At 43.5% G+C, this 12028-nt stretch overlaps 1 protein-coding gene across 2 annotated transcripts in view; it reads right to left on the bottom strand.

Moving 5' to 3' along the window:
• Rsu1 (Ras suppressor protein 1) overlaps positions 1-12028 on the bottom strand; it is a 171380-nt gene that overhangs the window by 132828 nt on the left and 26524 nt on the right. Inside the window, exon 3 of one of the 2 annotated variants that reach the window (XM_050144794.1) lies at positions 11337-11387. The exons of the other annotated variant lie outside the window; for it this stretch is intronic. Coding sequence (XP_050000751.1) covers positions 11337-11387 — 51 coding nt within the window. The remainder of the gene's footprint in view (positions 1-11336; positions 11388-12028) is intronic. 2 annotated transcript variants of the gene reach the window in all.

The raw sequence follows: 12028 nt of genomic DNA, 5'->3' as shown, positions 1-12028 counted from the left end.
GCCTAGATTTTCATCTCAGAGGCATGGGGATGGACCTGGGAACCTGCATTTCCCATCAGCTCTAAGGGATGCCAAGGCTGCTGTTGGTAGATAGCCTTTTCCAGTTTGGAGATCTGTCAGTCTATTGGTCCTATTATGATCACGTCTTCAATGTCTACCCATTACTCCACACAATTACAGTGATAGTCATATGAGCAATCTTACCCAAACAAGACAGAGCCTGGGGAACTGATGAAAAGCAGGAAAAGGAAGAAAAAAAGAAAAAGTACTTGGAGACGAATCCACCCAACCTAGACGCTACCATACCACATTACTAGTCAACACCAGCTTCTCCAGCTGAGATTCCCCTGGTGAGAACCGTGGTGGGTAAGATAAACGACACACAAAGGTGGAAATCCTCAAGTCACTGAATTCAGCCACCCAGGACCACACTCATCATGAGCAAGTACGGTCCTGTACAGACAGTTCAGGTGCTGGAGTGCCACACCAGGGCAGGCTGGAGAGATGAAGACACATCACACAGACTGCCTTGGGTAAGTTCAGTCATTCCACGGGTTCTTTGAGCAAAATCATTTTGCCCCCTAAGGCTAAGAAACAAAACTGTGAAGAATGACAGGCTCTGGGAACAGCAGGCATCATGCAAAACATAAGGATGGGAGCCCTGCCTGGGAGCAGCCCACGGAGGGGTCAGGAAGCCACGTATTGGTCTTTGGAGCCATATGGTTAATACCGACAGTGGTTCTCCTATAGCTCCAGAAGGGCAGCTAATAGACCGTGCACCATGTTAACACCCACGCTGCCAGGAAGCCAGGAGCAGCGCAGAACATGTGGGTTTCCATCAGAAGCGAAGGCATAGAATCCGGAGGTGACCTTCTCCCAGCCCCCACCACCAAACGTGGGGTGGTGAAAGCTACACTGTGACGACTTCTGCAGAAGCACCAAAAGCTGTCTAAGCTCCAGCGACTGCTGGGCTGGGATGCAGAGCCCAGGGGACGCAGTCTTCAGACGATTTTCAAAGAAGCTGATTCACAGCTCAGTTTTAACGTCCTTTATGGAAAGCCAGTGATGGAATGGAAATTCCCAGAGGATGAGGAGAGGGAGACCCAGAGCACACACCTCACAGGGTCATGAGCCTGCACCACCAGCACAAGGCTGAAAGCAGCAGGCACAGGAGCGCACACATCTGCCGAGGGATAAGGCGGAACACTGTCGCCACCTGTCCATTTCCAGGGACACAAAGGCGTCACCTAACCCAGATCCATTAGCCCCCACAATATCGCACTGAAGGGGGTCAAAATAAATTACAACACACATCACTGTTTTGAAAAGCCTAGTGTGTTAAATATGTGCGGGAGGAGGGGGCAGCAAGACGCTTTGGGGGTAAAGCACTTACAGGGAATCCCAGTGGCCTGAGTTTGATCCTCACCATAAAGACCACATGAAGGCAGAAGGAGAGAAGTGACTCCACATTGTTGTCTTCTGATCTCCACATGCACACCGTGGCAGGTGTACCCCGAAACACACACACACACACACACACACACACCAATAAAAGTTTCAAAATAAGTATTTTGGCTACTGCCCTAACAAAACTATGTGCTCTTGTTTTTTATTTATTTGTTTTGTGTGGGGGAGAGGTTGGGTTTTTTAAATTTTTTTATTGAGTTACTCCCCTTCTTTCCTCCCCTCTCCCCTGATCCCCATGCTCCCAATTTACTCAGGAGATCTTGTCTTTTTCTACTTCCCATGTAGATTAGATCCATGTATGTCTCTCTTAGGGTCCTCATTGTTGTCTAGGTTCTCTGGGATTGTGAATTGTAGGCTGGTTTTTCTTTGCTTTATGTCTAAAAGCCACTTATGAGTGAGCATATATTATATTTTCTTTCTGGGTCTGGGTTACCTCACTCAATATGTTTTTTTCTAGATTCATCCATTTGCTTGCAAATTTCTAGAGGTCATTATTTTTTCTCCACTGTGTAGTACTCCATTGTGTAAATGTACCACATTTTCTTTATCCATTCTTCAGTCAAGGGGCTTTTAGGCTGTTTCTAGGTTCTGGCTATTACAAATAATGCTGCTATGAACACAGTTGAGCACATGTCCTTGTAGTATGATTGAGCATCCTTTGGGTATATACCCAAGAGTGGTATTGCTAGGTCTTGAGGTAGACTGTTTCTAATTTTCCAAGAAATTGCCACATAATATCCAAAGTGGCTGTACCAGCTTGCATTCCCATCAGCAATGCAGGAGTGTTCCCTTTTCCCCACAACCTCTCCAGCATAAACTGTCATCAGTGCTTTTGATCTTGGCCATTCTTCCAGGTGTAGGATGGAATCTCAGAGTTGTTTTGATTTGCATTTCTCTAATGACTAAGGATGTTGAACCTTTCCTTAAGTGTTTTTCAGCCATTTTAGATTTGTCTTTTGTGAGTTCTCTGTTTGTCTGTACCCATTTTTTTTTTATCGGATTATTTGTTGTTTTGATAACCAGTTTCTTGAGTTCTTTGTATATTAGCCTTGCCTGTCCTGGAACTCACTTTATAGACCAAGCTGGCCCCAAACTCACAGAGATCCACCTGCTTCTACCTCCCACGTGCTGGGATTAAAGCTGTGCACCACCACCGCCTGGCATGGTCTTATTTTTTACACTCTAGGTTTTTATGGCCTTTCTTTTAAACAGAAAAGAAGAATGGGTGGTGAAGAATACTAAGCTAGCTTGTTCCTACATCAAAGGTAAAGAAATGCTACCAAGGACACGTACATGAAAATGAGCAAAGCTTCTCATAACATATACGACCATCCAAGACAGAAGAGGAAGAGCCAGCACATCTACGACCAGAGTTTTCATGGATCAGGACACTGGATGGCCACTGTCCTCCTGTGGCCTAAATGAAACTAGGATCACAGAACCTGTTGGCCATATGGCTTGGAGCATGGCTGGAGAAAATAAAGCCAGAGGGCCTTTAACCCTTACCCATCCCAGTTAGAAAACAGCTCCTAGTCCCACCGGAGGCACTGTCTAGGCTCAGTACATGTGTGCCAATTCCTACAGCAAACCAGGAGTCCTAACCTTCAATGCGATTTCAGTGATTCCATGTAAAAGAGAGATCTTTACTCTCGCATGCAAGAACTTATGCTCCTTGGAATTTTATATGCAAATAAAAAAGAACATTTGTGCTGATGGTGATTAATTACCTTTGCTTTCCGTCCAGAACCACGAGGTGGATAATGAAGTAATTATATATTACTGTACAAGTTTGAAGTTCAAAAGTACACTAATCATGTTCAGCTTCACAGGTTTTATGGGGTTTCCTCCAAAGCAGCTATTAAAGCAGTGAATTCCAGTAGTTACAGGTTATTTAAAAACATAAAGTTTATGAAACACTGAAGCAAGTTTTCATTTAAAAGGTTCCAGATGTCCCTCAAGGTAAAAATAAAAATTCACAAAGTATCTAAGCCTCCACCTTAATGAAGGCCACCAGCTCCCCAAGTATTATTAGACTTACAGGTAACTACAATAATTCCACCTGCGGTTAATCAACAAGGATCTGCGGAGCATGGGTGCCCAGGGGCAAACACATTTCATGGTCCTCTTTAGGATTCTGCAGTTTAAAAAGTGTTATGAACCAAAAACCAAACCAGAACAAAACAAAAATATCCCTGAGTTAATCATTGCACAGACACACAAATATGGTCCCTCTCCTACCAGCAGCAATGCGAACCATCCGTCATACAAAAATTAAGAGAAATGGCATAAATAAGCAATAAGGCGGATTGTGTAATATGAAACCAAATGTGCAAAAACATAGGTCCCTGAGCTATAAAAAGTGTTCACGCACAACTAAAGGAGACACACGAAGAGCCGACAGGCACGGGCTGCTCCCCTTCCGAGCGGCGCCTGACGCCTGCACTAACTTCGCAGACAGGAAAGCAGGGGCAGTCCGTACTGTCTTCAAGAGGACTTACCCCGGGTTCTGCTGGGAAACAGATTCCTAATGACACTTGATTCCGGTCTCCACTAATTCAGTCACACATCAGCAGACAGCTGTCATTTGGGGGTTGGGCAGAACAATTAGCGCTCAGAGGCGTGGGAAAGAAGTGACATCTAGTGAAAAGGAAGAAAAGAACAGCGCTCCTGCTATGAAAAATGCCCCAGAAGCTCAGAAACATCAAGAGAAACAAACAAAATGCACACAAGGTCCTCCATTAACAGAGGAAGCGAGCGTGAGTGTAAAAAAGCTGTTTAGTTTCTTTAATGTGCACACTTTAGTATGTATAGAGTACAGTACAGTATAGTATAACATATACAGTATATGAACACATGGATGGCTCATATATGCTTGCTAACAATAAGAGGCAGACAGTACTTGAATCAAACCTTCAACACATGCTCAGAGCATGCTTTGCCAATAGTTTCTGTCTCCCCTTAAAAATGAGAATTACTTCCATAAGAGACCACATGGGGTTGCTTCTCTTCCTATTAGAGCATAAGTTTAGAAGCTGAGGAAAAGTGTAATTCCATGAGCAGGGAAGGAAGGGGAAGTGGAAGAAGATGGCCAGAGATATGTCTATCACTGAGTGGTTTCAAACTCAAGATGTAAGTCCTGCCCTCCAACCTTGGCAATTCTCCCTTGTCTAATAGAAACAAGTAAAACTCTAGAGTCGCAGAAATGCTTGGTCCAGGAAGCACTGGATTTCCCTTGCCTGGGACAGTTAAACTGCACACATAGTTCACATACAGAAGCGGCCATGGACATGGGGGTGCAGAGACTCGGGCTGCAGGAAGACACAGCCCTTCTGACTCCGATTATCTAACCACATTAAGTCTAACTCCTCCACTTAAAGGAGAGTTTGGTTGCATGAATGGCATCTCTTGTCTCACTTAATTCTCAGATAATTTCATATGTGGGGTGCTGCCCTTTGACCCGATGGATCGTGGGGTGTCTTCTATTACATGCCACACAGCCATGGTCCATTCTGAGGGAGAAGAGGACTTCATGGAAGTGACGGGAGTTCCCTTGTGTGTCTGAACAATAGCAGGTTTCAGAAAGAGGAGCCAGAGCTTCAGAGCTGAAAATGAGTAGAACAAAGAACATACAGGCGAGGAGAAAGAATACCGAAAATAAAATAAAAACCATACAAAAGACAGTTCAGATTCTGTCCTAATAGACTAAGTGACAGAGAAAAAGAAAACATTCTAAAGAAATTCATTACTTAAAAACACACACAGATCTCTGTGTGTGTGTGTGTGTGTGTGTGTATGTATGTATAACCACATTTTACTCAAGACCAGGGGCTACAAGATTAGAAATCCTTATTTTGAAATGTAAATTTAAGCTGATAAATTAGGTGGTAGATATGAACACTTTTTATTTGAGTTTTTCATTCTGTATGAAAATCATGTTTTAAAGTTCTGGGGAACTTTCTTCAAGAAACAGCATCAGTTTTTCCTGTCCTGTGTTTCCTCCAGCCCAGAGTTTCCGAATCTGAGATGCATCGGCTTAAAGAACTCACTTCTGGGCAGAGCAGGACCCAAGGACAGTAAAATCATAAGCCCCACGGGCACATCTCCAGGGATTATGATCAGTTTTCCTTTGATTTTTAAATAATAAGGGTAATAATAATAATAACTCAATGATTTAAGAAGTTAAGGAATCCTTTTTAAGATGTTCATGCCTGTATATTGCACATTCTAGGATATATTCATTCACTTTCTATGTCCACCCCCATCTCGTGTGTGTGTGTGTGTGTGTGTGTGTGTGTGTGTGTGTGTGTGTGTGTGCTTGTTGTCCTTGACTTAACCTTGGCTGGTTCATGGTCTTGGACATTGGACAACACTATATGCAGATCCTATTTTGTTATTAAGCCATTTCTGCTTGACAGACATTTAACTGTAAATAGAAAGAAGAACTGCTCAATATCAACCCGTAGGATGGGCTGGTTAGGATTTGGAAGATAACAGGCTCCTCTGTCCCATCTTATATTTTCACAGCCTGTCACCATTCTCAAGCTGTCATGATTGATGTCCTCCCATTTGAAACGATACCATCAGAGAATTAATATGCTATATTTTAGGTGGCTTCCTTTTATCATGGAACCAAGTCCCAAGAAAAAGGATACTAAAATAGGTACTTTTGGGGGGTGGAACTAGCAGCCAGGGGACCAAAAGGAACATGGCCCATCAGCCAAGGGTGAGGTGTCACAGGAGCTAGGAGCAAACGGACCGAAAGGAACAGCGTCAATCACCCAAGGGATGCCACGAACAATCTCCATTCACTGCACTCACTGCCTGAGATCTGACCTGGGGCTGGACCACGCTCTCATACGTGATGACATCACATGCCTGCTTACTGATGCCAAAAATAACAGCACACGGCCAACTGCAGGCAATTTTTCAAGGTAACCTGACGACCAGGACCGGCAGAGAGATATTGTTTAATTAATAGCTGTCAGGTTCAAAAATACTATGTGCACACTTTTCCAACTCCAATCTTTCAAACGATGGCACAATAACAAACTGATAAATGTGCACTAATTAAAAAAATAAGCTATTGATCAAAGCCTCTGTGTTATAAATACATTTGTGCTCTGTTAAAATGCAAACGGCAAGTTGTTTTGATACTGTCACAGGATAAATTCATGGTGCAGGAGATTTATTTTGCATACCCCACTTCATACTTTAATTTCATCCAAGCCAGGAACAGAAATTTTTGCATACAGGATGACAGATAAGCTATGAGAGAGGGAGTAACTAGAGAGCCAGGAGCAGCAAGGTCTTGAGAGGGTGGTGAAGGTCATTATTATGAATTGGGACAGGTAATTCTTCTCGCTCATCCAACAACCCATTATGGCTATGGGGAAGGTCGTCAATGTATCCCACTTTTAAAACCGGTTCCATTTTCTTCTTTACAGCTGGATCTGCACATTTTCCCAGGGCTGTGTGTTCTTCCTTAGCCTGCTCAGTTCATTTACAATGATACTGGTGGTGCATATTCTACTGGTCTGCATAAAATTTACAAGCAATGGCCTAACTGGCTATGTACTCAGAATATCAACCTCGGTTTTTTAAACAAATGAAATCACTAAAGAAAATGTCCTAGAATTTTCTTGTTCACTATGATTTCAGATTCACATCTGAGCCCTCAGTAATGGGAAATCGCCTTTTCAAAAGTCATATCTGGCCATAACACTTGAGTTTACTACCTAACAAGCCATTGCCAATACATTAAATGACAAGATAAAGCCCACGGCTAAGATCCCAAACTGCAGCCATAACTGGCAATACCTCAGGAAATGTCCCACGTGACAGTTAAAAGTTAAAGCATCCAACTTTACGATTTCATTCAGAGACACACACTTGGGGCACGTTGTCTAAAACAGAGGGCTGCTCACTGGTAGCAAAGATAAGAGATGTGATCTGAGTTCACAGCTCAAACTGATGATGGCTCCATGCGCGACACGTAGGGGCTGTACAATGAGACACGCTGTTGTTTTATCTAAGCTGCTTGCAGTATCTACAGATGCTTGTTCATACAGGATCACTTTCCAAAGTCAAGAGAAGTGTCATGTTGAAAATGAACGTCTAGAGGCTTTCATCTCAGGTTGAAGGAAACCCATGTGATAACTCCTAGCATCTGTCCCTAAACAGCATTATTCGTCAGTGTAAAAATCAGTATGAATGTGAGCAAGATGAATATTTCCCATTTCTTTTATTTGTAAATTAACATCTGGTCACAGGCATGTGTATGCTGAACATCCTGCTATAGAAAATCTCAGTGACACCCAATACGAAACAGTGTAGCAAGGAACACATTCCCTTCTACTTAGACCTAGTGGGAAAAGAACCGTTCCTCACTTAAGAAAGCAGCAATAATGAACAGTGAAAAACAGTGGTGTGTGGAACTGAATACATATTTCAGTTTTAACAGCCAAACATAAAAACCAAATAGTTCCTCTGATAAAGAGCTATTGTAAATGTAACAAAACTTCACGATGTAAATGGCAACAGCAACATGCCCTGTGGTACAAAGCCAAGCCAGAGAGCTGCCAAAAACATTTCTTCTGACAACACGAACTTGTTTTTCAATCTTAGGTAGCAGACGTGGGGGGGGGGGGTGGACGTACCAGAGTCAAATGTGTGTCTCAACAGTGACCTCTAGTGGACAAGACTTAAAATGATTGTCTCCCCCAGAAATTCTTTGCAATGATGCTAACATCTCCAAAAACGTTTAGGACCAAGTTAGGAAGCCAGCTGGAGAAGATGCAAAGCTAGTACTCACACAGGATGACCTTGCACAGGTCATGGCAAAAGTGGTCAGGGACAGACAACTGTGATAAACACTCTCTTCTTACGGGATTCCTTCGTCTCAGCAGGCAGATCCTTGGCTAGGCCTCCCACAAAGGCAAGCGTGTCTGGGAAAGTTACTGTTAACATTAGTTCCCTAGGTGACTTTATCAGAATCCATCAGCACTGCCCCAGTTGCCCCATTTGACATTTAAATAGTTTCCTTGGGATGGAAATGAAGCTCCAACAGTTTACTTTGAGCCTTGGATTTTTCATTTTTGTTGTTTCTTAGTTAGATAAGGCTTCAAGAATCTCTGGACTGGCAGTATGCTTGCCTTGTATACACAAAGCTCTGGGTTTCATCCCTGGCATCATGAATAAGTAAATGAATGAGTGAATGAATGAATAACGGCTCTTTAGAAAGAAGTCAGATTCAGATATACATAAAGAAAGAATGAGTTCAGGTAAAATAAAAAGTAAAATACAATTCTAGGGCTGGGCGAGTACAGGGCAGCTTTATAAGCTCGGGGACCCAAGTCTAGATCACCAGAACCCAAATAAAAACAGCATGGAGGTTGGTGCAGCTGTAATCCCAGCAGGTGGGAGAGGCAGAAACAGGTGGCTCCCAGCCTAGGCAAAAAGGTGAGCCCCACGCTCAGTGCAAGAAGTAAAGAGAAAACAAAGGAAGATACTTGGCTTCAAGCTCCAGTGTCTATGTGTTCGTGTACCCACACACGTGAACACATGACGCGCTTAAACACACACACACATTCTGCACACAAAAATATTGGACAACCTCAGGAATAATAAAGGCCTCCTTAAGGTATTGATAACCTTACTTGTAGTGTATCGCCCTATATGGATCTATCTAGGTCAAAAGCCCAACAGGAAAAGGGCTGTCAACCCAGCGCCACAGTGATCAGACGTCTCTGCAGATGTTAACTCAGAAGCAAATGGCGGCGTCAGACAAGGTCCCAGTCTGGATAAGCTAGTCATTCCTTCCGCAGGCAGGCAGGAGAGCAGAAATGTCAGAGAGCAGTGTAATTGGCACAGTGAGAGAAAAACACAAATATTTTAGCGAGACAAAAGTAAGCAGTGCTGAGGGGTTTGTATTTTGAGTCCCAGTGGTTTAAATGTAGCCTTGTCAGGCGGCCCCTATTAAAGAACCATGGGAAGTGAAAGACACTGATTAGAATAGAAAGTGACAGGAGGGTGGGCTCAGCCGTGAACGGTTAATGCATATTTATATTTCCATCAAATGGACATATTTACTATAAACACTTGAAAAACCACAGCGAAGTCATTCATTTAAATGCCAGAAAAATAGTAAAAGATGCTAATTTGACCTTAGTAGAACAGATCGGGTGTCACTGACACTACAGGACGGCTTGAAATAGAGTCTACCAAGACGATTAATTAACGCTTACTGGATTAGGTCAGGAGCGTCTCACATGGAGGGAGAAGAAGCAAATGGGGATAGAAGACCAGGTTTGGATTCTTCCATGGTCAGTCTATTACAGTTTACCACATTTACACCTCTCTAAAGTAGCTGATGGAGAAAGAGACAGATTGACCCGTCTGCAGGTGTGCAAAATGAAAGAAAAAACAGCTATTGGGATGCTTTTTTAAAAAGCTAGATTGACGAATGGTCTATAGGGATGCAACACATCCGACTGTCTTGCGCAAATCTAAGCGAACAAACCTTAGACCTACTGATCAGCTAACACTTTTATAAACTGCAAACTCGAAGTTTAGAGAATCCCTACTGGGAAGTCCCAGGGAATTCTGAGATCATGTGTGGGGCACTTTTCAAAACAAACTGCAAAGCTCCTCTGAGCTGGAATTGTGGTCACCAAGTACAGCAAGACGGGGCCTATAAAAACAACACAACCAGCACATTCCCTGTAACAACAAAGGTTACGCGGGACACGGAGATCTCATTTTCAGCTTCTGTGGTCACTGCTACTTAAACACAACAGTGGTGCCACTCCGCCTTTCCTCACAAACATGTGTTCTGCCTAAAAATGAGCTAATCGGCTCGTTTCTAGCACATGAGGGGCCCTCCTTTACGCCACTCTTGATCCTCAATAATCAACAGCTCGCTGGCATCGCCTCCGGCTACGTATAATGCACATGCACACATAAATTCACAACACAAATCCCTCACCGTGACATTCCGCTCAACGCCATCGGACTCGGAAAGCCCCCTAACAAATGCTTGCCACATGACGAGAAAATCATTCTAGTCTGCAGGAAATATGGGAAGTGGGAAGATGTGACAGTCAATTAGGAAGGAGGAAGGAGAGTGGGCCCCGGCCATTAAAGTCTTTAAAGCCTTAACGCCAAGAGGGAAATGGACCATCGTTCACGTCTGATATTCCTTTTAAAACAGGTATTAATTCTGCTGCATGTGAAGCACTTCAAAACACCATGGATGCCCGTGAGAATCCCACAGGAGGGGCCCGGAACCAGCCTCAAAAGAGAGAGAGAGAGAGAGAGAGAGAGAGAAATGTATTCAATGTAGACAATTTTGTGAGCTTTTGTCCATCTATAAAGCAGGGACAAAAAGCATATCCAACAATGAAATCTTCCCCACTATAGGAAGAAATACAGGAGAATTTTTATTCTAATATAGCTTTGTTTTGTTGTTGAGAGTGTGGGGGGGGCACCCAGGATTGTGCCCTTGGCTGGACTTGAACATCTGGGCTGAAGACATCTTCTTGCCTCAGCCTCCTGCACAGCTGGAACTCCAGCTGTGCAGGGCCACACCCAGCTCAATACATTCCTCAGGAAATGCTAACCACTGGCCAGGCATTTCCATTCCCCAGCGGATTCAGGATAGGAAAGCATTCTCAAAGTAGAGACAAGCACAGAATGCAGAGAGAGAGAGAGAAGGGGAACATGCACATCTTCACTGTCACCTAAATAAACTTTAATTTTGTTCCAAGTGATCACTTCTCATTACTTTCTTTAGTGGAAAGAATAACAGAATCAGCGGCACTGTGGCAAAATGTAGGCGGGAAGCCATGTAATGAAAAAGAAGCTTCACTTACTTGTTAGCTTGTTGTGACTGAGCACCAGTTGTGTGATATGGGCCAAGGAGACTGGAAAAGAAAGAACAAAACAGGAATGTCACAGTTGCACTCCCTTCTCTCCCAGGCAGGCTGCAAAACTGTGTTCAAAGGTGGAGATGCCTGCCACTCAGAATACAAGCTAGGATTCATGCAGACTGCCTTCTCAGTGCTAGACGGGGCAAAGAAGCCAGGCAATAAATGGTGCAATTAGCACGGCAAGTTGGAGCTAATGAGATTCCTGTTACAGATCAAACATTACAAGGACCGCTTAGCTTTACTTGGAGACCTGGTCAGCTGGCCTAACTCAAATCATCCATTCCAATACAGGGCAGCTCAGAAGAAAGGTCCAAGACTGCAGAGAAACAAAACAAAGTACCAAATAAAACCTTCATATCCAACTGATGTAAGTCGACAAGGAGCGCAGCTCCACCCCACTGTCCACACTGGAATTCCTTTACAGATAACTGCAGGATCAGAGATAAACATCTCTGACATCCTCTAAACATAATTTAGTTGATAAGTGAAAGTACTGACTTGGAATGTGTACTGATTGCCAGTTTTCAGGCTCTATCTGTGTCCCCAAGGAACTTGCCATGGTCCACTGGGTTCCAAAACTCTACAGGGTACATATATGTGTGTGTGTGTATGTGTGTGTGTGTGTATACATATAT

The sequence above is a fragment of the Alexandromys fortis genome, unplaced genomic scaffold (genome assembly GCF_014885135.2).
Source record: "Alexandromys fortis isolate MF-2015 unplaced genomic scaffold, M_Fortis_MF-2015_v1.1 scaffold_52, whole genome shotgun sequence".
Taxonomy (NCBI): Eukaryota; Metazoa; Chordata; class Mammalia; order Rodentia; family Cricetidae; genus Alexandromys; species Alexandromys fortis.
Note: the sequence above shows the minus strand (reverse complement) of the source record. Positions and strands in the feature narration are given on the sequence as shown.